This window comes from Thermothelomyces thermophilus, chromosome 4 (genome assembly GCF_000226095.1).
Source record: "Thermothelomyces thermophilus ATCC 42464 chromosome 4, complete sequence".
Classification (NCBI taxonomy): domain Eukaryota; kingdom Fungi; phylum Ascomycota; class Sordariomycetes; order Sordariales; family Chaetomiaceae; genus Thermothelomyces; species Thermothelomyces thermophilus.
Genome location: NC_016475.1, coordinates 1210845 through 1232815, shown reverse-complemented (window position 1 = coordinate 1232815; position 21971 = coordinate 1210845). Strand labels below are relative to the sequence as shown.

The 21971-nt window shown below is 55.6% G+C and overlaps 8 protein-coding genes across 8 annotated transcripts; 3 read left to right on the top strand and 5 right to left on the bottom strand.

Moving 5' to 3' along the window:
* Window positions 1–65: 65 nt before the first annotated feature.
* Window positions 66–1610, bottom strand: MYCTH_2306148 (uncharacterized protein). Its single transcript, XM_003663860.1, has one exon. The coding sequence runs from the start codon at window positions 1423–1425 to the stop codon at window positions 262–264; it is 1164 nt and encodes a 387-aa protein (XP_003663908.1). The 5' UTR covers window positions 1426–1610; the 3' UTR covers window positions 66–261.
* A 175-nt stretch (window positions 1611–1785) lies between these two features.
* MYCTH_2306147 (uncharacterized protein) lies at window positions 1786–3062 on the top strand. The gene is made up of 3 exons (XM_003663859.1): window positions 1786–2243; window positions 2297–2473; window positions 2529–3062. The coding sequence occupies exons 1-3, from the start codon at window positions 1995–1997 to the stop codon at window positions 2844–2846; spliced, it is 744 nt and encodes a 247-aa protein (XP_003663907.1). The 5' UTR covers window positions 1786–1994; the 3' UTR covers window positions 2847–3062.
* Window positions 3063–4575: 1513 nt separating this feature from the next.
* Window positions 4576–7883, bottom strand: MYCTH_2306143 (uncharacterized protein). The gene is made up of 3 exons (XM_003663858.1): window positions 7730–7883; window positions 7010–7584; window positions 4576–6950 (listed from the first exon to the last, which is right to left on the bottom strand). The coding sequence occupies exons 1-3, from the start codon at window positions 7731–7733 to the stop codon at window positions 4854–4856; spliced, it is 2676 nt and encodes an 891-aa protein (XP_003663906.1). The 5' UTR covers window positions 7734–7883; the 3' UTR covers window positions 4576–4853.
* A 606-nt stretch (window positions 7884–8489) lies between these two features.
* On the top strand, window positions 8490–9824 carry MYCTH_2306141 (uncharacterized protein). Its single transcript, XM_003663857.1, has 4 exons — window positions 8490–8704; window positions 8788–8972; window positions 9034–9452; window positions 9508–9824. Exons 1-4 carry the CDS (start codon window positions 8681–8683, stop codon window positions 9633–9635), a joined length of 756 nt encoding a protein of 251 aa, XP_003663905.1. The 5' UTR covers window positions 8490–8680; the 3' UTR covers window positions 9636–9824.
* Window positions 9825–9851: 27 nt separating this feature from the next.
* On the bottom strand, window positions 9852–11079 carry MYCTH_52645 (uncharacterized protein; the record flags this gene model as incomplete). The annotated part of the gene is made up of 4 exons (XM_003663856.1): window positions 9852–10606; window positions 10688–10781; window positions 10863–10919; window positions 11002–11079. The coding sequence occupies 4 exons, from the start codon at window positions 11077–11079 to the stop codon at window positions 9852–9854; spliced, it is 984 nt and encodes a 327-aa protein (XP_003663904.1).
* A 610-nt stretch (window positions 11080–11689) lies between these two features.
* MYCTH_2306137 (uncharacterized protein) lies at window positions 11690–15294 on the bottom strand. The gene is made up of 3 exons (XM_003663855.1): window positions 14843–15294; window positions 12138–14777; window positions 11690–12082 (listed from the first exon to the last, which is right to left on the bottom strand). Exons 1-3 carry the CDS (start codon window positions 15146–15148, stop codon window positions 11975–11977), a joined length of 3054 nt encoding a protein of 1017 aa, XP_003663903.1. The 5' UTR covers window positions 15149–15294; the 3' UTR covers window positions 11690–11974.
* A 2194-nt stretch (window positions 15295–17488) lies between these two features.
* Window positions 17489–19508, top strand: MYCTH_51992 (uncharacterized protein; the record flags this gene model as incomplete). Its single annotated transcript, XM_003663854.1, has 4 exons — window positions 17489–17570; window positions 18200–18386; window positions 18437–18848; window positions 18903–19508. 4 exons carry the CDS (start codon window positions 17489–17491, stop codon window positions 19506–19508), a joined length of 1287 nt encoding a protein of 428 aa, XP_003663902.1.
* An 881-nt stretch (window positions 19509–20389) lies between these two features.
* MYCTH_2306136 (uncharacterized protein) lies at window positions 20390–21807 on the bottom strand. Its single transcript, XM_003663853.1, has 2 exons — window positions 21474–21807; window positions 20390–21409 (listed from the first exon to the last, which is right to left on the bottom strand). The coding sequence occupies exons 1-2, from the start codon at window positions 21630–21632 to the stop codon at window positions 20612–20614; spliced, it is 957 nt and encodes a 318-aa protein (XP_003663901.1). The 5' UTR covers window positions 21633–21807; the 3' UTR covers window positions 20390–20611.
* Between the last annotated feature and the right edge of the window lie 164 nt (window positions 21808–21971).

The window sequence follows — 21971 nt, the reverse complement described above, 5'->3', positions numbered from 1 at the left end:
CTGTTCTGGGAGTTTTCTTGCTCTGCACTGATGGATAGTTCCGCCTCTCGGGGGCGGGGGGGGGGGGGGGGGGACGAGGATCGTTTCTTTGGTTTTGTACAGTTTTTCTGCGGGAGTTCAGCGAGCAACATGTGATGCTATGTGACGACGGCATGATTGGCCACTTAGGGCACCCTGCCATATTAGAAGGACGTACATACCATAATATACACATCTAAAGTCAAACAATGACCGGAAAGCCTTCAGCGGTGCGGGATGCCACTATGAGCGGAACCTGAAACCATCCCAGTCGTCCTCGTCGTCCTCTTCATCTTCGTTCTCTTCGTCTTCCTCGTCTCCCATTGCGGCATTCTCCTTCCCCGGAGGACTGCCTTTAGAGTCGCCATTGGTTGCAGCTACCGTCGGCACAGCACCGCCGTTACTCTGCGCCCTGAGCGCCTCTCTCCGCTCCCTCAACTTTCGCGCCCTTGCCTCCAGCTCCTCCATCACCTCGAACTCGTTTTCAAGAGCGCGGGTGGCCTCTTCCTTTTCGTCTTCAATCTGGATATCCACTAATGCTCGCCGTCTTGTGCGCTCTTCCTCTTCCGATTTGGCGGCTACCTCCGCGGCGCTCATGGCCGGCGCGGAAATGACCGCGTCGTCGTCCAGTCCAGCTGCGGCGGCGGCAGCTGGAGGCTTCGTGCTGGCCTTTGTTCCCGAGCCATGAATCAGGTCTGCCTCAAACGCCGCCCACATATCTTCGTCAACGGGTGCCGCTGCCGCTGCCGCCGTGGTCCCCGCGGCCCCGCCTTGTGCTTCTTGGGCGCCAGGGACGCTCTCTTGTTGCGCCGCTGTCGTCTCCTCTGGTATCAACGGCGACCGACCGATTGGTGGCGCTTTGGGCGTCGTGGCTAGCGGTGTGCCACTGGCACTGGGTGTTGCAGGGCGAGACGGGATCTGCATCTCAACGCCGGCGCTGGGGGCGCCTGATGTTCGGCGGTGGAGTGGCGGTGTTATGGGCTTGTCTGCTTTGCCATTGTTGTCTTTCTTGGCAGGTGTTTCGGCTTCATGCAACGGTTTGCCCCCAGGCGGAGAGCCGGGTCTTGTGCGTTTCCTGCGCGATGCTTCGTCTTCACCGACCATGTCGTCGTCTGAGTCGGCGAGCTTGCGCTTGCTGGCCGGGGCAGCCGAGCCTTGAATCTCCGAGCCTTGACCCACAAAGCCGGCATAGCCATTGCTTGTTTTCTTTGCTGAGGCCTGATGGAGGGTTTGTAGTCGTTGTCGGTGGCCGGCGCTGCGCAGGTGTCCGTCCCAGAGAGATTCGGTCTTGATGTGGTCGTTACATACGGTACAGATAAGCTTGCCGGTGTCCGAGTACGAGGCGTGAGGGTGCTCTATCCGGCGGGCAGCGCGCTGCTGTCGAAGAAGAGCGCGGACGTCAGCCATGGTGGTGGTGATCGTGGTCGGGTTTTGAATTGGGAGCGGAGGGTGCAACCCGTAACCCTTCCTAGGCGTAGAATTGATGGGACCTGTGTGCTATAATCGACAGGAGTTTCAGTGAAACTGACTGGATAGTCTGGTCAGATATTCCAAGTGCTCAATTGTTGTGCAAACCATAGCCAAGATAAAAGAGCTTAGCTGATCGAGATGATCAGACGAAGGAAGGCTCCCTGGTCGGTTGAGGTACCATAATGAGAACAGCCACAGGGAGCTCAGCTGCCCCACGCTGCTGGCAGCCACAGTAATCCTGCAAGGGAGAGCTTCAGCCACGGTCGCAAAGGTTCCCGTTCCGTTCCCACATCAATTCCCCGTTCCCCTCCATCACGCCGATATCAAGTAATCTTGCAAGGAAAAGGCGACCCGCGCCTTGCAGACCCGTCAAACTTAGGGATCCGGCTCCATCCAGGAGTGGCGAAGGATGGCAGCTCTCTCAATTCTCCAGACTTGAGCCCTGAACCGCACCCCACCGACTTTGTTCGTGTCGCACCTCTCGATCAATCGGGGGGGAACGAGCCATGGACGGCCTCGAGGACGACCCGAATCGGGTGACGGCGCTTTGGCCGGATCCGCCACCTTTCTGGAGAGATTTCACGCCGGAGAACATTGAGCGTTTCGAGAGCCTCAAAGAGGATTACGCCGATCAGCAGGGCTTGAGCGCCGACGCGGTCATCCGGATTCCCAACATACCAGAACATCTTATTAACCTCCAGCCGCCTTCCGAGCCTGCCGACGGAAAGTGGAGGTTATTCAGCGAGCCTGAAACTGTTTGTTACTCCCCTGCGTCATTGTGATTACCCAAGCATTAACTAGCCCTCAGCTCACCGAAACCCTTCAAAGCCTCGAAGACGCCGGCATCCAGCGACTGGGCCCGACATCTGAGATAGATCGGGACAGCAAGCACCTTGATCGTGGATTCGAGCTCAAGAAATTAGTCAAGTCCCTTCTGCTCAACTATCTCGAGTTAGTGGGACTGATGGGTCACAACCCGGCGCATGTGAGAGCCTCCCCCAAGCCTGCACCTCAGCAGTTCTGACACGGCCATCATTCAGGCTGCCGGAAAGATCGAAGACATCAAAGTTCTCCTCCTCAACTTCCACCACACGCTTAACGAGTATCGCCCGCATCACGCGCGCGAGCAGTTGATCCAGATGATGCACGCCCATGGCGACCAGATACGCGCCGAGACAGCCGGAATTCGGAGCGTGGTAGACAAGGCGAAGCGAATGATTGAGGGACTGGCCAGTATCCAGGTGCCACAGCTGGAGAAGGGGCCTAGCGAGAAGGAAGCTCTCGAGCCTCGACCTGAGCAGCTGCAAGAGCAGAGGGAGCTGGCAGGGTGGAAGAGAATTGATGAGGAGTTTTCATGACTGTCTCGTACAACAGTTTTGCCTAGGTCTGTGTCTCAAGCAGATGTGGATGCCAAAGGAGAAACGGCTCTGCATCATAGTGAGCAGATGTATTCTATCCAACTCTCACCGCGGCTTCATGTGAAAACAACAGAAGACAAGACACGATCTCGTGGGTGATATACTCTATACCCAGTGGCAAACAATCTAAAGCCACACGAGTCACTGGGGCGATTGAACATGTACCGAAGTGCGGTTAAGTTGTGAGTTTAACCACCTAATAATCCCTCCGCTGTTTGCCTGTCTTAACAAGATGGTACATGGACGAATACCTAATCCTACGCAAAGCAGTGGGTGCTGTAAACCCCGAGGTTCGGCGACCAAGAGCAAAGAAAAAACAAGCTGAGCTGGCTAGCGGTTGCCAGAATGCGAACTCAGCAAAACCGCTCCCACTATAGAATTAAACATCAAACTGAAGCCAAACCTGAGAACTCATATGAAATGGGTGCTCCGCTGTTGACGCTGGTCAAACAGTCCAATCGCTTTTGTGTCCCTTTCCGCGACCGTGTAAGAACTCAAAACAAAACAAAACAAAACAAAACAAAACAAAACAAAAAAAAAAAAAACCCGGGTGAAGTGTCCCAACTATCTGGAAATGATTCACCCCGTATACAATCACCCACTGGCCTCCTCTTCTTTAAGGGCCCTGTTGACAATGTTCAGCAGACTGAAAATCGCATCCTTGTGACATTCTCCCGACTCGTCCTCGTCCGCGTCCACAGAACCCAACCGGGACCAAGCAGTTACCACACCAAACTCAGAGCTCTCCGCAGTTCCTTGATCCCGCCCACAAAGCCCAGTAACTCCGTCAACGAGGCTCCCATTGGTCTTTTCACGTTCCGTCACTATGCCACCTTGACCGGATCGCTCTCCGACTCCCGCCATCCCAGTTTCGGGTGAAGGATGATTGTCATCAAAAACCTCGCCGGCAAGCCCGTCTCCAAGCAAACTTCTCGCTTCTTCTTCCGTAAGGGTGTCCACCACCGACTCCGCTTCATCTTCGTCACTCTCGCCATATTCATCGCCATCGTTTTTTCTGCCTAAAGAAAGCTCATCGTCCCAGCTGATTTCGCATTCCTCACAGGCGCAGCTTGCGTTACAAGTGCACCCCTCATCGCACCGCCCGACATCCGGTCCGGGACATCCACAGCTTAGCTTCTCGGTTTCTGATTCGGACCCCGTTCCAGACCCAGACCTGGACCTGGATCCAGATCCCAGGCCAGAGACAGAATGAAGTTTGAGCCCCGAGTCCGTCCCAGGCGCAAACCCAAGTCGGGAACACGGCCGGAGAGGCCTAGAGAACGCCCCCATCGTTGGAGGTCTGTGTTGTAAAGGGAGCGGCGGCCTTCCATTCCCCTGCGACTGTTCGTCTCCGGTCTTGACACACGGCGGTGGCTGTTCCTCCTCGTCATCCACGCTAGAGGAATGGCGCAACCGTGAAGGTATGAGGGGCCTGTAATCGTTCGCTGCACCCTCCCGAGAGTGTGGATGTCTTAACCTCGAAGGAGGCATGGGGGGCAGAACCGCTGCCGGGCACGGCAGGGTGGCTGTTATTTGCCTGAGGACGGGGTTTCGTGCGACAAGGCCTGGAGGGAAGGTTATGGAACGGTTTCTCACAAAGGAAGAAAGGGTTGATCGGAATGATTGTCGTTTCGATTGTGACTGTGGTCGCAAGGCCGGGAGCATTGAGGGCGGCCTCGGTGATAACGGCGGGGGAGAAGGTGAACGAGCACAATGAGAGAACTCAGAGAACTGGGTGGGACGAGCTGAGGCTAAGAGTAAATCATGACAGCACAAATTGGGGGACACGTGTGAGGAACTCGGGGGTCGATTTTCTTTTGGTCTAGGAGAAGCTGACCGTATCGGCAATGTTGAAGAGGGAGCACTAGTACATGATGAGGGAGCAGACATGGTGTCCGGCCTGGGCCTCGGTAGCGGAGCGGATTCATCCTGCTCATCCCCAGATCTCTAAGCCGGCGGGGGCCCAGAATTTGTTGTTGCTTGGGGCGGAATCGGGGGCGGTGGGATCGGTGTCTGCTTTGGCGGCCCGGCTGCAGGAGCTGGAGGAATCGGCGGAGGCGGGATAGGGGTCGTCCGGACTGGGGGTGGGTGCTGGGAATGAAGCTGAGGCTGGGGCTGAGGTTGCCCTTGAAGCTGCTGTTCAGACTGGGCGCGGTTTTGTTGCTGTGGATGTGGCGGGGGGGGCTGAACCTGAGATTGAGGTCGAGACTGCGATGCCTCCCGCTGTTGTTGTTGTTGGCCCTCCCTCTCGAGTATCGTGCTCAAATACGGGAGCTCGTCGCGAGTCCTTGGATCTTTCTCGTATATCTTCTTGATCACCTCCCACTCCTTCCGCGACATGCAGTGCGCCTGCGGAAGCAGGAAGCTTACGGTCGGGCTGGTAATGAGATGTCCAAGAACTTCACGAGCAGTAGCCTCTCCTTGGCGCTGCAACTCCTCTATCGTTGACGCCTGCTTCGGTTGCTGCTGTGGAGCGGGAGCGTGCGGTGGGGGCTGCTGCTGCACAGGAGTAGCCATTCTCGGCGAAGGGTATTGCGAGAAAGCGCCTTGGGAAGAAGTTGGCGAGAAGGCTGGTGCGGAAACTGATTGTCGTCCCGTAGGAGGGAACCCGCCCTGAGTTGGCGTTGGTGTCCCAGGGGACTGTGAAGCTGCTCCTGGGCCCCGCGGAGCAGCCTGATGCGTCCCCATGGGGTTCGTAGTCCCGTGGATTCGCTGAATGGTCTCGGGGTCATTCCGGTAGACGATGACGCAGAGCATCATGGGCTCCGACCTTGTTTCGGGAATGAAGTTGTCCGCCAAATTCAGCATGAACTCCGGTTGGTTGCCGGTGCCGGCGGGCACTGGAACAAGGTATGTGTCGCGAACATTGGCAACCCCTTTGTCTCCGACCACGCCGTACCTCTTCTTCGAGACAAAGTAGTCAATGAGCTTGTTCATCCCTGCCTTTGCTGCTGGAGTTGTCGGCTCGAGGCTGACGACGACGACGTCGGTGGGCAAGCTATATCGCAGGCCGCAAAGGTACACAATGGCCTGCTGTTCGTCAATCCGGCCACACACGGTCAGGTTCCGCGGCAGCAATTTATCCCAGGGGAGATTGATCGTCTCGCTTAGGTTGGCGCCTCCCATATGCTTAGCTGCGACTTGAACTTCGGCAATGGTGTTCATGATGAGATTTCCTCGCCACACAACATCCGGATCGTTGTCCTCCTCCTTAGGCGAGTACGGGGGTGAATGGGTGCCGTCGTCGAGCAAGCGATCAACATCGGGATCGTCGCCGGGCCCAGTTGAAGGGGCGGCAGCAAAGGATGCGCGTGGCTGTCCTTGGGGATGTGAGGGTGGCTTGACGCTCGAAAATACCTTGTTTAGATCAAAATCGGACCTGCTCGGTGACTGCTGGCTATCAACGGCCGGACCGCTAACCGAGCGATGTCTGGACTGCGGTGGGAACTCGGGCGTATCCTTGGACTCCTGCTTGGGGGCGCTCGGCCTGCTGACTGGGGCAGAAGGAACGTCCTCGCTGGCAATGAAGTGATCATCGTCAATGATCTCATCGCCTTTGTGAGTTCTCCTTACGCGCGGAATGTCTTCTGTGATTTTGATGGCTTGCTTCTCTGCCCTAGCCAGCATCTCAGCCGTCTCCTTTTGGAGCTCCTTGGACGCCAGCTCTTCCGTAGACATCGACGCCAGCATTGGAGGCGTCAAGGTCTGTGCAAGCAACCTGGCGGTGAGCTCGGGGTTGCTCTTGAGATTGAAGGCCAGGGTCCGGATCTGGCCAGCATATGAGCTTGTGGTCGGGTGAGTGTCATGGACGGCACGTTCGATTTGAAGCGCGAACTTCTCGGCGCGGTCGGCTTTCGAGACACCGTCGGCCGGAATAATCCCGTTTTTCTCAGCGACCGCAAGCGAGGCAACCAAAGATTTCGAGAGAGCTTTTGCTGGGCCTTGGCGCGAGTCTGGCAAGCCAGAGATATTCGCAGGAATGTCTTCGGGAGGCGAGTACTCCGGGACTGGAACTTGCTGTGCTTCGGTACCTTTGCGCATTTTCTGCACCATACGTCAGCCTTTAGATCGTTTATAACGGAATATAGGTGTGTATGGCGCACCTTGGGGTCCTTATCCTGCGCAACCTCGCCATTCTTCCGCTTCAAGCCAGCTCCTTTTGGTTCCTTTTTCGGCTCAGGAAGAGGAGGCGGTGACTGCTTCGATTTCTGGGAAGCATCTTCCTTGAGGTCGCTCGTCCGCTTCTTGCCCTTCTTGGGGCCTTTCTTCTTCTTCTCGGCCTTCTGTTCCTCGTATGCCTTGCGGCGAGCTTCCCAGGGCTTTTCGCCCTTGGCGATCCCGGCAAGCAGCTCCTGATGGTTTTCCGGCCGGCACAGCTCGCAGAAGTACTCCTTAGGTAGATCCTCTGTGTACTGGCTCATGCCCATGCAGATGTTGTGCTGCCAGGCGCCGCACTGATCGCATGCGATCCACGGCTCTCCCGAGTCTTCGTCTTGCTCTGTAGCGCCACAGACGCATCGGATGATCTCTTCTTCAGGCTCTTCTGGCTCGGGTGCCGTCTTCTTGGTCTTTTTGTTTCCGCCGCGACGTTTCGGTGTCTCGATGGCCTGGTCGAGCTGCTCCAATGCCTTGTGCTGGCCTTTGGTGGCCCTGACCGATCGGCGCGGTTCCGGTTCTGGTGCTCCATCGTTGGTTAGCGGCTGACCGCGTGTGCTGCGACGAGAGGGCGGCATCGCGTTGTCTGGTTGCTATCCACAACCAGAGGGGGAATGGGGAGCGGCGCGCGCAGGGTGGCAGAGCTCTTGAAGATGCTTGCTTACCAGACATTGTCGCGTCAATGACGGGACTAAACAAATGGGCAACGGGTTGCCTGTCAGTTGGCCGGGTGCGCTCCCTTGTTGTCGTGTGCGCCTACTGAGGATTCAAGTTGCTCAAAGCATGCGTGAAAGGTTGCACGCAGTCACTTGATAGGATGTTTACGCTTGCATAAAACTAAAATGATAGGACTGTGCAGGAAATGCAGTCGCAAGGACACGATGGCAATCAAGTTCCCTGAAGCTATCCGCAAACCCCAGTGTCCCAGGGTCCGCGTTTCCTCGCGCCTTCTGCCTTGATGTGTATTGACAGATGATGGAACCGATGTGGGCAGGAACAAGAGGCGCGGTGGCGCGTGCCGAGCGGAGCTTTGGAGTTAAGAGCTCCAATGCAACCCGAGGGAAAGAGGGATTGGGTGTCGCGTGCAAAAGGGAAACTGATCTCAACACCTGCCCGGGATCACGGGAGCTCAAGTTAGCTTGTCGTGAACAGCGCGCCGACTATATTTTCTGGCTTTAATTTGCCGGTGGTGCCAGCGCGCGACTTTGTCGATGTGTTCTCTGGCTGAGGGGTTGCGATGCGGAGGTTGGAAAGAGAGGAGATTGTCGATCGAAACGACGCGAATGCGCTGCAATGAAAAGGCAGAGCTCAGATTAGATAAGCTTGAAGTGGAGATCGCTTGGCATGCAAGCGATGCAGAAGCAGAAGGTCATGTTGGCCTGTGCGCCGGCTTACCCACTTACCTGGAGGGCAAGGCAACAAGCTATACGCGTGTTAGCGCTTGCCTGGAGCTCCAGCCTAAGCCGCTGGCACTCCACGAAGCCAGAGAGCATCAATCAGCCTTGCTTTCTCCGCCTGCCATTGCACGCGACAAACCAACACCCAACAAGCCCGTCGACCTGTTAATTTGCCCTTGCAGGCGTATTTCATTGCCAACTTCCCTTCAACACCTGCCCATCATGTCGAGAAGATACGACTCCCGAGTAAGTTGGTCGCAGCTGCGCTCCACCCGAAGCGGTCCGTTATGGGAGCTTGGGGCGGATGTTGAAGCTTACCCCTCCTGCAGACAACCATTTTCTCGCCCGATGGTCGTCTGTACCAAGTCGAATACGCATTAGAGGCCATCTCCCACGCCGGGACGGCCATTGGCATTCTCGCCAAGGATGGCATCGTTCTCGCTGCGGAACGCAAGGTTACTTCGAAGCTGCTCGAGCAGGACACATCGGCCGAGAAGCTCTACATTCTGAACGAGTACGAACTGCCGGGTTTTGCAGGTTTCCAGCACAGGGGGAGATGCTGACATGGTGGACAGCAACATGATCTGCGCCGTCGCTGGCATGACCGCCGACGCTAATATTCTCATCAACTACGCCCGGCAAGCCGCTCAACGGTACCTGCTTACGTACAACGAAGATATTCCCTGCGAGCAGCTGGTGCGCCGACTCTGCGATCTCAAGCAAGGCTACACACAACACGGTGGTCTGCGTCCATTCGGCGTCTCGTTCATCTATGCGGGGTGGGACCCGCAGCGCCAGTTCCAGCTGTACCTCAGCAACCCTTCAGGCAACTACGGCGGGTGGAAGGCAACCAGCTCCGGGGCCAACCACGCGAGTGCGCAGAGCTTGTTGAAGCAAGACTACAAGGAGGACTGCACATTGGAGGAGGCTTGTGGGATGGCGGTCAAGGTGCTGAGCAAGACGATGGACTCGACCAAGCTCAGCAGCGAGAAAAGTGAGTGTTGCCCTGAGACGCTTAAAACTGTGGGCAACAACTGACCATGATACAGTCGAATTTGCGACGGTTGGGCAGACCAAGGACGGCAAGATCTACCACAAGCTATGGAGCGGAGAAGAGATTACGGCGCTATTGAAGAAGCACGATTTGGCCAAAGACGAGACAACGGAGGAAAAGTAGGTCAAGAGACTATAGACGGGGTAGGTGGAATTAAGACTCCTTGCGAGCGCCGTGTGTACCAACCGATCGAGGCCAATGACGCCCGTGACCGAACTCCCAGCCAAGAACCCGTTCCAGTCGTTAGCCGATGTGACCACTGAAAGAAAACCCGACGAAATGAATGGACCATACACGCGATCAATCGATCTGCAGATAAGGTCAGCGCTTCACCTCATATTAGTTAGATAAGACCCCCAAGTCAATACCTACATTTCTGCCCTGGCCCAGACCCTCTTCCTCGTCCCTCACCCTCCCATACCCATTCCTCCCAACAACATCCTGCGCTCCCAGCGGTCCTGCATACGGCTCCTCACACCGCCAGCTCCCCAATCTCGGCCAATACCGCCTATAACTCCAATACGCTACCGTCCAGCCCAGTAACCCACCGACGCACACATCGTACACATCGTGCCGGTAGTCTTGGCACCGACTGATAGCGATCATGGTGGCCCCCAAGAGGGGGGCGCCACACAGAAGCGCGCGTAACAGGTCGCCCCTGACCAGCTTCTCGACCTTGTCCCCAGCGCTCGCGCCGCCGCCGCCGCCGCCGCCGCCGCCGTGCGCAAAGATGCGCATCTGCCCCGCCAGGAACAGGCTCAGGTACCCCAGCCCGGCGAAGGCGAAGGAGCTGTGGCCCGAGGGGAACGAGCGCCAGCCGTCGTGCAGGGTGTGATGGTCCGTCTGGGTGCACACGTCGATCGTGACGAGCACGTCGCGCGGCGTGTCCGGCCGCGGCACGCACCGCGCGAGCAGGTCCGGCCGCGGGCGGCCGACGGCGTTCTTGATGACGTCGGTGAGGAAGGAGGCCAGGATCAGGGAGATGGCCAGGCCGAGGACCGTGACGTGGTGCTTGTGTGGCGGCGCGTGAGTGGCGAGGTTGGCGAGAATGAGGACGCCCAGGGGGAGGAAGAGAGCGTAGATGAAGTCATTGACTATATATTTGTAGCAAGCATGTTGTTAGTCGCGTGTGAGATGGGGAGGGTCGGCAGGAGGGAACAGGGTCGTGGGCCTACGGAGCGGAACGCGTTCGACCTCGGCATGGGGAAAGGCGATGCGTAGGTCGTTGAGCGAAAACATGCGATGGAAGGGCTCGACGAAGAATTGAAGCTGTTCACGGGCCCTGGGTTAGGTCGTCCTGACAGAAAGGGAAGGATCTAACACTAGCAAGCTTAAACCTAGAGCACGCACCAGCAAGTACCCGACCAGCAGAAGTACGAAACCGATATGGTCGGAGGCATAGGTTCTCTGCAACCATGACAAAGTCAGCCTGACAGCACGTCACCATATTTACGTATGTAAGGTAATTGAGCCGAGTGCTCTCCCCTACCTGCCAGAATCTCGAGAAGGACCCCACGATGCCGCCGCTCGGGTCTACTACGCCCGAGGTGGGCCTTGGAGGTACCATGGCGATCAGTCACCGCCGTCGAATTGCTTTGATTAAAGTCCGCAGCATTGGGAGGGGTTGGGCGTTAAGGACGGAGAGTACGGAGTATGGGTGAGTGGTTGAGACAGGTCAGTTGCGGTGTCCTCGTGTAATTATTCTGGTGGAGGAGCTACCCGGCCAACATGCAGGGGCCCAAGGCTTCTCCGGTCTTGGCATTAGTTAACTAGCAGGGGATTGGCAGGGGCCTCCATCAAGCTGAACATGAGCGAAGTCCGAACCCAAGATCGATAGACGGTTCCACACCGATTCTTTGGTATTTCAACGAAGTGACAGGCCGGAGAAACTAAATGGACGGTTTAAGATAAATCCACTGATACACTAGATTGCAATAACAGGCACGCGAAACCTGGCTTCAATACCTCAGGAGATATTGACGAACATAGAATGGCAAAGACACACAACACTACCTGAAAGAGGCGACCTGGCTGTCTCCTTAGATCTTTCTTTGTTCAGAGCTCCCGTCTTCCTAGCCATGTCATCCCAATACCAATTATTTCATGCATGCCACAACCTGAGCGCCTCCAAATGAAAAATGCCGGAAGAATAACGCTGTGCACATACAGCCCGCCCAAGAATATACCCATGTTGCCTTGCCCTGCCTCGCTCACACCCCCTAGTCCCCAAAGCTGACAATCATGAACGTTGAATGATGTAGATGCTCAGAGCGCACTCGCCAAATTGTTACGGCTTCTTTTCATTTCAATGTCATTTCCCGTTCCTCCCATCATGTGCCCACGTAGCTTGCCCAAGAAAATTCGCACAGTAATTTGGCCTGTGATGGTCCCCTTTGTGTGTGCCTCTAGCTGGAGCTCAATGCGCCAAACTTGGTGCTGAGCAACCCACACCCAGTGGTGGCTCAGGACTCCTCTGCAATTAGTCGCTGGACCTCGGCCTCGTTCAATAGTTTCCGCTTGCCCAGCTCCTCGGGTGGCTTGCCATCACGGACAGCACCAAAGTCGAGGATCTGCGAGCTATGTCAGTCATCAAAGCCTTTGTCCCATCCCCGCCAATCAACTCACCTCAACATATGTGAGACCATCGCGCTGCACAGCAGCCACACACCGGCGATCGTCGAACTTGACCTGCCACACGCCAGCCAAGTCGGTCAGGAGGTCCTGGACACAATCGCCCGTAGCGACGTCCCACATCTTGACCGTCTTATCACTGCCCGAAATCACCTTTCGTCCGTCGTGCTGGAAACAAGTTATGGCTCCAGTGTGGGCTTCAAGAACTTTCTTGCACTTGCCCGTGTCAGGATCCCAAATCCGTAACGTGCTGTCGGCAGCGGCAGAGACCAGCTGGTCATCCCGCAGGTCCAACAAGCCGACCAGCATGCTGTGGCCTTCGAGCGTGTGCAGACATGCTCCCGTGTTAAGATCCCAGATCTTGACCAGCGAGTCCATGGATCCCGAAATGCACCGGTTCCGCTTATGGTCAAGCACGACCGAGTAAACCTTCTGGACGTGGCCGTGCAGAACATGCAACTGCTCGCCAGTGCTGATACGCCAGACGCGTACTGTGCTGTCGTAACTGCCGGAAACAAGTGTGTCGCCATATGCGGAAATGGCGCGAACCGAGTGAGCATGGCCGGATAGAATACGAATGAAGTAAGGGCATTGGTCATCACTGGCAGGCGGACCAGTCTGAATGTATCGACGAGAACCTGCCTCTGGCAATCGCCAGACGCGAAGCTGGCTGTCCCGGGAGCCCGTGATGATGAGCGGCTTAGGAGGCATCATGACGGGCTTACCGTCCTGGACTTTGCCGGTGTCAACCGGCATCACAATCTGCAAGCAGCGAACCGTGCTGGTGTGTCCGTAAAACGTCTGGGTGCAGATACCTTTCTGGATATCCCACACGCGAACGGAACGGTCTGTGCTACCAGACACCAGCGTATTCCCCTCGTACTGGAGCGCCCAGACGCCGCCCTCGTGGCCCTCGAGCTTCGTACGTAACTTTCCTGTCTTGGTGTCGTAGACATGTATCAAGGTATCGTCACTTCCCGTGATGATTTTGTCGTCGTCAAACTGGAGGCAGGTGATGACATGGCGTGGGTGAGCAGCAAAAGCAACATGACCTGGCTTCACTTTCCCGCTCATCCAGCTCCGCCGGAACATATAATGTCTCCGATAAAGCGACTTGAAAAGGTGAAGGTTTCGCAGACTCGGGAGGCCAAGCTGCGGGTCGGGAACAGCAATAGCCGCAGCGTTCGCAGCCGAGATTGGGCCTTCGGATTTGTGGGTCTTGGCCGGAGGCATGTTTCTATCCGCCTTCCCCTCCTGGGCGCTGACCCGGCGTTTGGCCCTCTCGGCGTTGATCTGGGTTGACCCACGCTTCCGCTTTGCGCTCCTCGTTCGTGGTAGGATCTCGGGTACGTCCGCCTTGGCAGCCGACCGGATGAGCTCATGCTCGCTGAATGTAAGCCGGCTTTGGTTGCTCAGGTCAACCTCGCATCCCTCGAACCCGACGGGGTCCTGCCATCCCCAACCCTCATTGATAGCTCTCTGGAGTTCCCCTGGTGGCAAACGGAAGCCATCGCGGTCAAACAACTCCTTCCACCCGGTCTCGTTGCTGTCGATAATGTGTCTCCAATGCTTAGACACCTGTGCTGCACGGCAAAGATCTCGGTGGTCCAAATAAGAGAGGACATGGAGGCTGAGCTCGAGTGGCAGTTGCTTGAGAAAATCGCACTTGAGGGCTGGGTTGACCACATCCGCTACAACGTGCAAGGTTTTGCGGGGACACCTGCGCAGGAACTGGTACATCATCCAGGTTTTGAGCTCGTTAGGCATGGCGTCAAAGCTATCCAGCATCGAACCTGGGTCGAGGTGAGGTCTCCGGTATGACCTAGACCGAGAAAGAGAGGCTCCGTATGGGGCTGGAGATAGATCCATTGCTCCTGGAACCTCGGTATCATCCGTCGCCTGGCTTTCGTCCATCCATTGTTGCCGGTCTGAACGCGTGAGTTGTGTCGAGAATGAGGTCTCTTCGGCCTCCTCGGCTTCGTCGTCGGCTTGGGTAGGCTGCACTTGAGTGGCTGCCAACGTAGGCGAAAGCCTGGGACTAGGCAAGCTAACGTCCTGGGCAGCCACCGTGCTAAGGCTTCTCCTCGGGGGAGGGTCGCTGGCATGGGGCGGGAGAGAATCGTCTGCGTCATCGAATGGCGGAAGCTCCGGGTCCGTGATGGGAGGGGTAGCGACGTTGCTGAACGTTTGCGACTCGCTGTCTGCAAGGCTATCAACATCATAAACAGAGGTGGACTGGCTAGTTCCCGAGTCCGCCACATCCGCTGGGAAGGACCTCAGCCTCGCAGCTCGCTCTAAGCGACCGGTGGCAAGCTCAGAGGTACTAGGAGTTGCCAAGTAACCTGACGAGCGACGGAGTACCCTCGCCGCATCCCGACTATAGCCACGAGACACGGCATGACGCAGTTTATCGGAAGCCGTATGTGGTATGCTCGGAGGCTTCGTTGCCGCCCGTGAGCTTCTCGTGGGCATCGGTGTCTGATTAGGCGAAACGCCCCTCGTTGATCTTCTCGACCTTCCTTGGTATGCCTCCAGCTGTTCATTGAGACGATGCGACGTTGTAGAAATTGGACTGTCAACACCAGGCTCGCGCTTGATTTCGCCAGTGTAATCGATGCTCTGAGACCGCCGAACCTTAACACAACTGGGTCAGCAAAATACGCTCAGCCAGCTCCAGATGGACAGAGGAGCTCGCCCACCTGAGGATCTGAAATCTCGTTCTTCCAGCTGCGGGTCTCGTAGTCATCAAGATCAAAGGTAAACTTTCGCAGCTCGGGCGGAGTCGGTTTTGCGGCAAGTGGATATTCTTTGGAGTCGAGCGAGAGTACGTCTCGTGGTTCGCGGAGAAAGAGTGGCGGGTAGGACCGCTTTGTTGTGGTCGTGGTTGTCACCGTCTTTGTCTCGATACACTCGTCCGCGAATTGCATCATTCGTGTTAACGTTGCCTCGTCCTCGTGCCAGGTCATGGAGACCTTGTGGCTTGATCTTGGCCGGTGGGGTTCCATGGTGTTATGTGTAACGGTGCTGGGGAAGGATGTCGAACGAATCGTACGCTACGCCTGAAAGCGGGGGCAAGTAGACGAAAGCTGCAAAGGAAATGGAAACTCGTGTGGCCTCGATGAGCTCGCGTCGGAACGAGGATTAAGAGTCGAGTCGGGTGCTACTCGTAATATCGGCGGGACAGCGAGACTTCCAGTCCAACGCGTACCGAACACGGAAGAGTCGTTCTTCAACGCGTGTCGCCCGAAGTATTCCTCCGCCTGTAACCAGTGGTCAAGAAACTCAAATTCTTGGCCTCATGTTCTTCTGTTCATGTCAGAAGAGTCGATGTTTGAAGGCGGACGGCAAGGGAGGAGAAGGTCGGAGAACGGCGTCTGAAGAAGAAATGGGGCGTGCTGTCTTCAGCGGAAATCGCGAAAATGCTGGTGTTCGGCGAGTTCCTCTTCGCGTCGCGCTGCCTGTAGCCTCAAACAGAACGCGGGGATTGGGACCAAAGGTGATGAGATGGCGGGCAGACAAAGTAGAGTTGAGCCGTTGGCTCCTGCCTTGCTGAGGTAAGGTGACGAGACGCTGTGTGCTCGATCAGGAGTCAGCACGAGAGGCGAGACCCAACTTGGCACGGCTCCGCTCGATTTTCAGCGTCCGTGCCACCCATCGCCCCTGCCAATCTGGACAAATATGGGACACCCGTGAACGACCATGGAATGGGCCATGAAGACCAAATACAAGAAAAACTACTATGGCTTGTCATTACAGCTTGCCGAATACTGATACTTCACTTCCTACCATGCCTAACAAGGTTTGTGCGCAAGAGACAAACATCAGTGAGGCACGACATTGTCTTCATAGAATGCCCAGTTCTCCTGCAGTATTTTCTGTCCGGGTCTTCCATTTTTGGGCAAGTTCCGGCCCGCCGAGCGGACCAGCCACCAGCGGCATCAGACACGAACTACCACAGTAACTCGTGTGGAAGTCGAGACGCCGAAGCCGCTTGTTTCTTCATAACTAACGTCGAAGGTTGACGCCGTCGTCCCTGTTGAACGGCGAGCCAAGGATGTAGCTGTAACGGAATACACAATATCTAGGAAATTTGGGAACTGTTACCGTCATGACTTCAAGAGGGCGCGGTGAAATCAGCCTGGCACGAGATCCAGGGTCGTCACCAACGCAAACACTTCCGAAGAGGTATCCACTCTTACGTTGTTGCCTGTATGTGGTATGTATACCACAGCGTACCTTTCTACATAAGGTACCTAAAGTAACTCCGTATGTACAGGCCTCTGGACACTTGGCAGCAGGAAGCAGGACGGTATGGGCTCGGCACAGTTTGTTTGTCAGGTTGCAGCCACAAAAACAAACGAAACATGCAATGAACATTTCCTTTTAGTAACCGTTGAGATCGCTAAGAATTTTTGAAGTATTGCGTTCTAGAAGCCTTTCCTTTTTTTTTCTAGAATCGAGAGGAAGTACTCCGTGCCTTCCTAACCAACTTGTTTCGAAGGATGGCACCCGTACTTGGGAATTGTGTACCAAAGTCTCCCCAAACCTTAACTGGTGCCGGGGGCCATTCTCAGCGTGGGGCTGCGGGTCCGAGTTTTCGCCCGTCTCGAGTTTTTCTGGCCTACACTAATCCGTAATTCATGCCAATAGTCGCGTCCGCCAAGCCAAACAGATATACTTGGATATGCCTTGCGTTACAGATGTTCAGCAAGAGTGCTCGTAGCGAGTAAGAGATCTCAAGGTCCGGTATCCGAATTCCTGAGCGAGTAAATCCCATACCTGAATGTCGGCGTCTTGCGGCAGGGGTGAGAAAGCCCCTTTAGATATAATCTGTTACCTCAGTCACTCATCTCGCCTAGTTTTACGGATTACACGTTCCGCCCTGGTTAATTGTCTCCTTTCTGACATTCTTTTTCTTCTGTTCCTGATTCAGTCCCAAAGAACTTTGAATTTGAAGTAACAGACATCCACTTGTTACAGGAATCCGCGACTGCCTAAGGCAAAACCTCGGCGCTATGATAATCTCACACTCAACACATCACACTTTGGCTGGGGAATTATCGTTCCTGCCTCAGGTTCTTTGGCGCATCATTCCGGCCCTGCTTCCGCGCTTGCCAATTTCTTTCCAAAACACGACCCAAAGACCTAGCAATCGCAGCTTAGATTACCAAACATCTTTGGCTATTTCGATTTATCTCGTTACCCGCACAACCTGTGCCCCAGACAACTCAAATTGACGCACTCCACGATAAGACACCAGATCGAGCAATACCCTAACATCCGTATCTTCACACCCAGGGTCCTGTGTTATTCTTTCAACTCATTCTTCACAGGCTGTGTTTCCAATGTCTGAACTGGGCTGCCAGAGCAAGCGCGACATTGAGCGCTGCAAAGTCATTTTCGGTGCAGCTGTGAGTTCATCACCAAGTATAGCTTAGTGAGTGCTTCATCTAAGTCTCCATTTGTAGGCAAGCCAGATCCTGTACACCAGGTAAGCTAGACCCTGGTCGAGGAAGCTGAACTGATTCTCAGTGCTGCTAGGCTTGCTTTTCCCCCGGAGTGTTTCCAGCTGTTGCCGCTCGACGGTGTTGCCTCCCGCCCGTTCGAAGAGATCATTACATCTGGGTCTGAAATTCAAGTTTATAATATAGAACAGCTGAGAGACAAAAACAACACGGTATTCTTTCGGAAATGCAGAAATTATGGTCTCGATCGCTTCCTGGGCATCATGGTATGAGCCGACCGTTCCTCTTTGCATGCCTGGGCTGACGCAGCGTATTCTCAGACGGCGGACATCTTTCCCCTTATTGAGACCGAGAACCTAGTCAAATTCCGGATATACTTCCTACAAGCCAAACGAAGGAGTGAAAACTGCTTGTTAGAGTATTTCACCTTCGTTTTCAGATATGGCGAAGGCGGCAGATACGGTCTTGATATTTGGAGGACTGGAACTGGAATGCAACACGTCGCAGGCACCGAGTCAGACCTGTGGCAGTTGGGAGACTATCTTAGAAAACTGCCGCGTTGGACAAGTGCTGCTCCGCTGTCCACCTCAGAGGTGCATCGATTGCTGACAACGGCAGGAACAGAGCCTGTGCAGTGGACGTTGGCGTTCCACGCTACCGAACAACCTGTCGACCCTTTCATCGGAATTTGGAATTTTGGCCGTGGCGAGTTTGAAGACGCCAACCTCAATCTGCAACAACGGGATGGATATGAATATGCAAGGATTTCTCACCTGGAGTTCGTGGGATCCCAACAAATTGGCTGCTGTAATTGACTGACTGGGCTAGGATCATGCCGCTCTCTCTGGCGGAAAATGAAGAACACGATCCTAAGACGAGCCCGAGGCCCAAGTTAGAGCTTGTCGACCAGGTTCCGGATACAATATTCTCAACCTCCCAAACAATGTCTCAGACAGCAAAGACCATGATGGAACAGAAAATCGCACCGACTCAAGAGACAGGTAACAATAGCAAACACTCTAAACCTGGGCCTCGGCGAGCAGCAGCTGCACAACTCTCTCCGCCTCTCACTATCGCATCAAGGAGGGACCACTCAAAGAGCGCCACGATAGAAAAAGTCTACGGTTCGGAAATGACTCCCAACAAGATGAGCCATAGCACCTCCCCGAGCACCGAGGATTCATGTAGGTCCATTCCACGCAAGCGTCTCGGGACAAAAAGAAAGCCTAAGCGGCCATTGGTATGTACTCGATTCCTGAGCAAACAGGCAGTGTACAACCCTGACATGCCAAAGCAACTGTTCGAAGACGTTACTTCGAGTCTGCCCCCGACGCAGGTCATTGGGGAGAGCCAATCCCTGGGCCAGAGAAGTCAGATATGGAACCACCGTCAAAGTGCCGAGTTGGGCACTGAACCAACAACGCAGGACTGGCTGGTCGAGGAGATATCAGGTTCAGTCTCACCTGACCCTTTGAGAATTTTTGACGGTATTTCATTGTCCCCGGAAGCGCTCTCGGATGCCCAGACATCGCCTGGCGTTGCTCTACTCCGGCATGCTGCTCCTTCTCCCAACATCGCGTACCAACTCCGTTTAGGGTCATCAACAAACGATGGGGGCTTAATACGCCTAGAACCACCACCCAGTGTAACAAATGGCCACAACTGTATGAGCCAAGGTGAGCTCAGAGCATCAGCCTCCGCAAAGCTACTCGATATTACTATTAGTGATGACGAACAGGACTTGAGAATGGTCGCGGTGGAGGAGCATCATGCGCTGTCTCATACAGCAGCTGAGAAAGGCGAGGGGCTCGATATCAGTTTCAACTTCTCACCGCATACCGTTTCCCGACGAGCATCACTGTTTCAAGACATCCCCAACAGCAGTGAGGACGAAGAGTGACGGGAATCTGGACGGATGATGACTGAACTGAGTTAATTATTGCACGGTTGCTCGGGTGATGCATCACTGGTCTTCAGCTAGGTTGTCACGATAGATGTAATTACATGCAACACCAAGATAGCTTCTGATTCTTGAATGCTAAATCAAGGGCCATCTCGCTTTATTACCTTGCATTGCAGCTTCAACCAAGCGACTTACTGCGAGCTACCCGTCATAAGAAGCGAGGTTGTCGCGTCAGGCGTATTAGGTATCAAAGGGTCCGCCTCCCTGCTAGTAGTGCGTTGTGACATCCGTGGAGAGCCGACATGTGATTGCTATCCCATGAGCAGATCGCCATGGGGCACAACCTCTTACTTCAAGATCTCGCAGTCGAGCGGACTTGACATCTGATTGCTTATGGACGCTTGGCGTTCACCAGAACCTGCCTTGACTTGCCCAACAAGCCGCCCACATGTAGGGCGTGGGATAACTGACTGGCTGGAAAATCATTATTTTCTTTTCCTGGCGCGCAGGGCACACCAACGCAACGGTCGACTAGTTGCAAGAGACGGCTTGGACAGGCAGGACGGGACTCGTCGTGGTGGTCTGAAAGTTTTGCTCTACCGATGACCCCCCCTGCCAACACAGTCCGTACCCCCTCCTTTGACCAGTGGCATTGAAGAAAACATAGCCAGGATTGATGGGCCTACTGCGTGTTCTCACGCCGCAGCAGGCAAATCTTGACGTCGTCGTCGAAGTTATCAGGCGACATGTGAGTTTACTTTTTTGAACTTACACTACGAAGTAACACTCCGTAATTGCGACTTCATGGCCAGGGACCGGACCCTTGGTACACTCCACCCCCCATCCCCCCTGCCATGCTTCTTAGTTCCCCCTGAAATCCTAATGCAATAAACAGGACAGCGAAGAGGTCAGATGTACGTCTCTTGGAAGGACGCATTCAATCGTTGACAAGACCAACGTGTCTGAGGACCGGTATCACACGCGCAAGACCATTGTCATCTGAACAGTGGCCTGCCAGTTCCTGATAAGGCACGGAGCTTGACGATTGCAGGATCCCGGCCCAGACCGTTTTGGTTAGTCCAATGGCCGAGAGTGAAAGGTCATGTCAACCCTGACCCCTTCATGGTGGCGGCCTGCGCCACCAGTTCGGCGACGGTCTGCCTAAAGCGTCGATACTCCAGGCCCAGCTCCCTGGCCGCCGTCTCCCCATCCACCCCGTGACTCTCGTCGACGACCTGTTCCTCCGTCGACACCCGGCCCTTGGCCCACTCGAACTCCTCTTCCACGATGCGCGCCGCGAGCGCATACGTGAACCGCTCCGGCGCCGCCGGCAGGAACCGCTTCCCGCCCGCCTCGGGCCGGAGGAGCGCCTCGACGTGCGCCTTGGCCACGTCGCGCACGTCCACCCAGAAGGGCACCCGCGCGACCGGCAGCGGCCGCGCCCCGCTCGCCACCTTCCACAGCATCGCGTTCGACTCGTTCAGCCGCTCCACGCTCTCGACGGGGTGCGCGACCGGCCCGAACGTCATGGGCGGGCACAGAGTCACGAGGTCGAACCCCCCGCCGCCGCCGCCGCCGTGCTCGCGCACAAAGTCCCAGGCGGCCAGCTCGGCGAACTTCTTGCCGCGGTAGGCGACGACGGCGCTGGTGGACGGGTCGGCCGCCTCGGCGTAGCTGAGCGGGTTCCAGTCCGAGGCCGTGTAGGTGAAATACGGCGGGGCCTTGCGGGAGGCGTCCATGACGGCGGCGAAGGAGGAGGTGAGGACGACGCGGCGGATGGCGCGCTTGTTATTGGGGTCCCGGTTGGCGGCGGCGGCGGCGGCGAGGAGAGCGCGGACGCCGTTGATGGCTGGGAGGATGAGCTCGGCTTCGTTGTTTGTCGTGTTGTAGGTCAAGGGCTGCGAGCAAGGGCGGTTAGTGTCATTAACCGAACCGGGGGATGGAGGGGAATCAATTCCATACGCTCGCTGTGTGGATGATGCCATCCACCCCCTTGACGGCTTCGTCAAAGATGCTCAACTGCTCGTTGTTGTTCATCTGGTCAAAATCACTGATCTGAACAAAGTCGAGCTTTCCGGCGTACTGCGGTCGAGCCTTCATCATGGCTTCGCCTTTGGCCATCGACCTCGTCGCGCCGCGAACCCTGATGCCCCGGCTGAGGAGCTGGTCGACAACGTGCGCACCGATGAAGCCGGTCGCACCGGTGACGAGGACGTATTCTCTGTCCAGCGAGTTAGTAACTACTAGTACTCTGTGGGCATAACGACGGAGCGAGCAGCGAATGATCCTCTGACATACGGTGAAGATGTCATGATGTGCGAGCGGTTGTCGTGTTATCCTGCTACCCTATTATGTCTCGTCTAAGGCGCAAAACCAAAGTTGATTTTTGTTTGGATTCGGATCCAGTTGGAATATCAATCTCGTTCTTCTACTAGCAATAAATGGTCAATTTTGCTGGTA

Excerpts from the sequence above, each read along its gene's own strand:
- MYCTH_2306141 (XM_003663857.1), top strand. The coding sequence starts at position 8,681 with ATGTCGAGAAGATACGACTCCCGA. Across the intron at positions 8,705-8,787 it reads CGAGAAGATACGACTCCCGA|ACAACCATTTTCTCGCCCGA; the intron begins GTAAGTTGGTCG and ends CCCCTCCTGCAG. Across the intron at positions 8,973-9,033 it reads AAGCTCTACATTCTGAACGA|CAACATGATCTGCGCCGTCG; the intron begins GTACGAACTGCC and ends CATGGTGGACAG.
- MYCTH_2306136 (XM_003663853.1), bottom strand. The coding sequence starts at position 21,632 with ATGGCCAAAGGCGAAGCCATGATGAAGGCTCGACCGCAGTACGCCGGA. Across the intron at positions 21,410-21,473 it reads GCATCATCCACACAGCGAGC|CCCTTGACCTACAACACGAC; the intron begins GTATGGAATTGA and ends CCTTGCTCGCAG.
- MYCTH_2306143 (XM_003663858.1), bottom strand. Across the intron at positions 6,951-7,009 it reads CGCAGGATAAGGACCCCAAG|AAAATGCGCAAAGGTACCGA; the intron begins GTGCGCCATACA and ends CGTATGGTGCAG.
- MYCTH_2306148 (XM_003663860.1), bottom strand. The coding sequence starts at position 1,425 with ATGGCTGACGTCCGCGCTCTTCTTCGACAGCAGCGCGCTGCCCGCCGG.
- MYCTH_2306137 (XM_003663855.1), bottom strand. The coding sequence starts at position 15,148 with ATGGAACCCCACCGGCCAAGATCAAGCCACAAGGTCTCCATGACCTGG. Across the intron at positions 14,778-14,842 it reads ACGAGATTTCAGATCCTCAG|GTTCGGCGGTCTCAGAGCAT; the intron begins GTGGGCGAGCTC and ends AGTTGTGTTAAG. Across the intron at positions 12,083-12,137 it reads ATGGTCTCACATATGTTGAG|ATCCTCGACTTTGGTGCTGT; the intron begins GTGAGTTGATTG and ends CATAGCTCGCAG.
- MYCTH_2306147 (XM_003663859.1), top strand. The coding sequence starts at position 1,995 with ATGGACGGCCTCGAGGACGACCCGAATCGGGTGACGGCGCTTTGGCCG. Across the intron at positions 2,244-2,296 it reads TATTCAGCGAGCCTGAAACT|CTCACCGAAACCCTTCAAAG; the intron begins GTTTGTTACTCC and ends ACTAGCCCTCAG. Across the intron at positions 2,474-2,528 it reads TGGGTCACAACCCGGCGCAT|GCTGCCGGAAAGATCGAAGA; the intron begins GTGAGAGCCTCC and ends GCCATCATTCAG.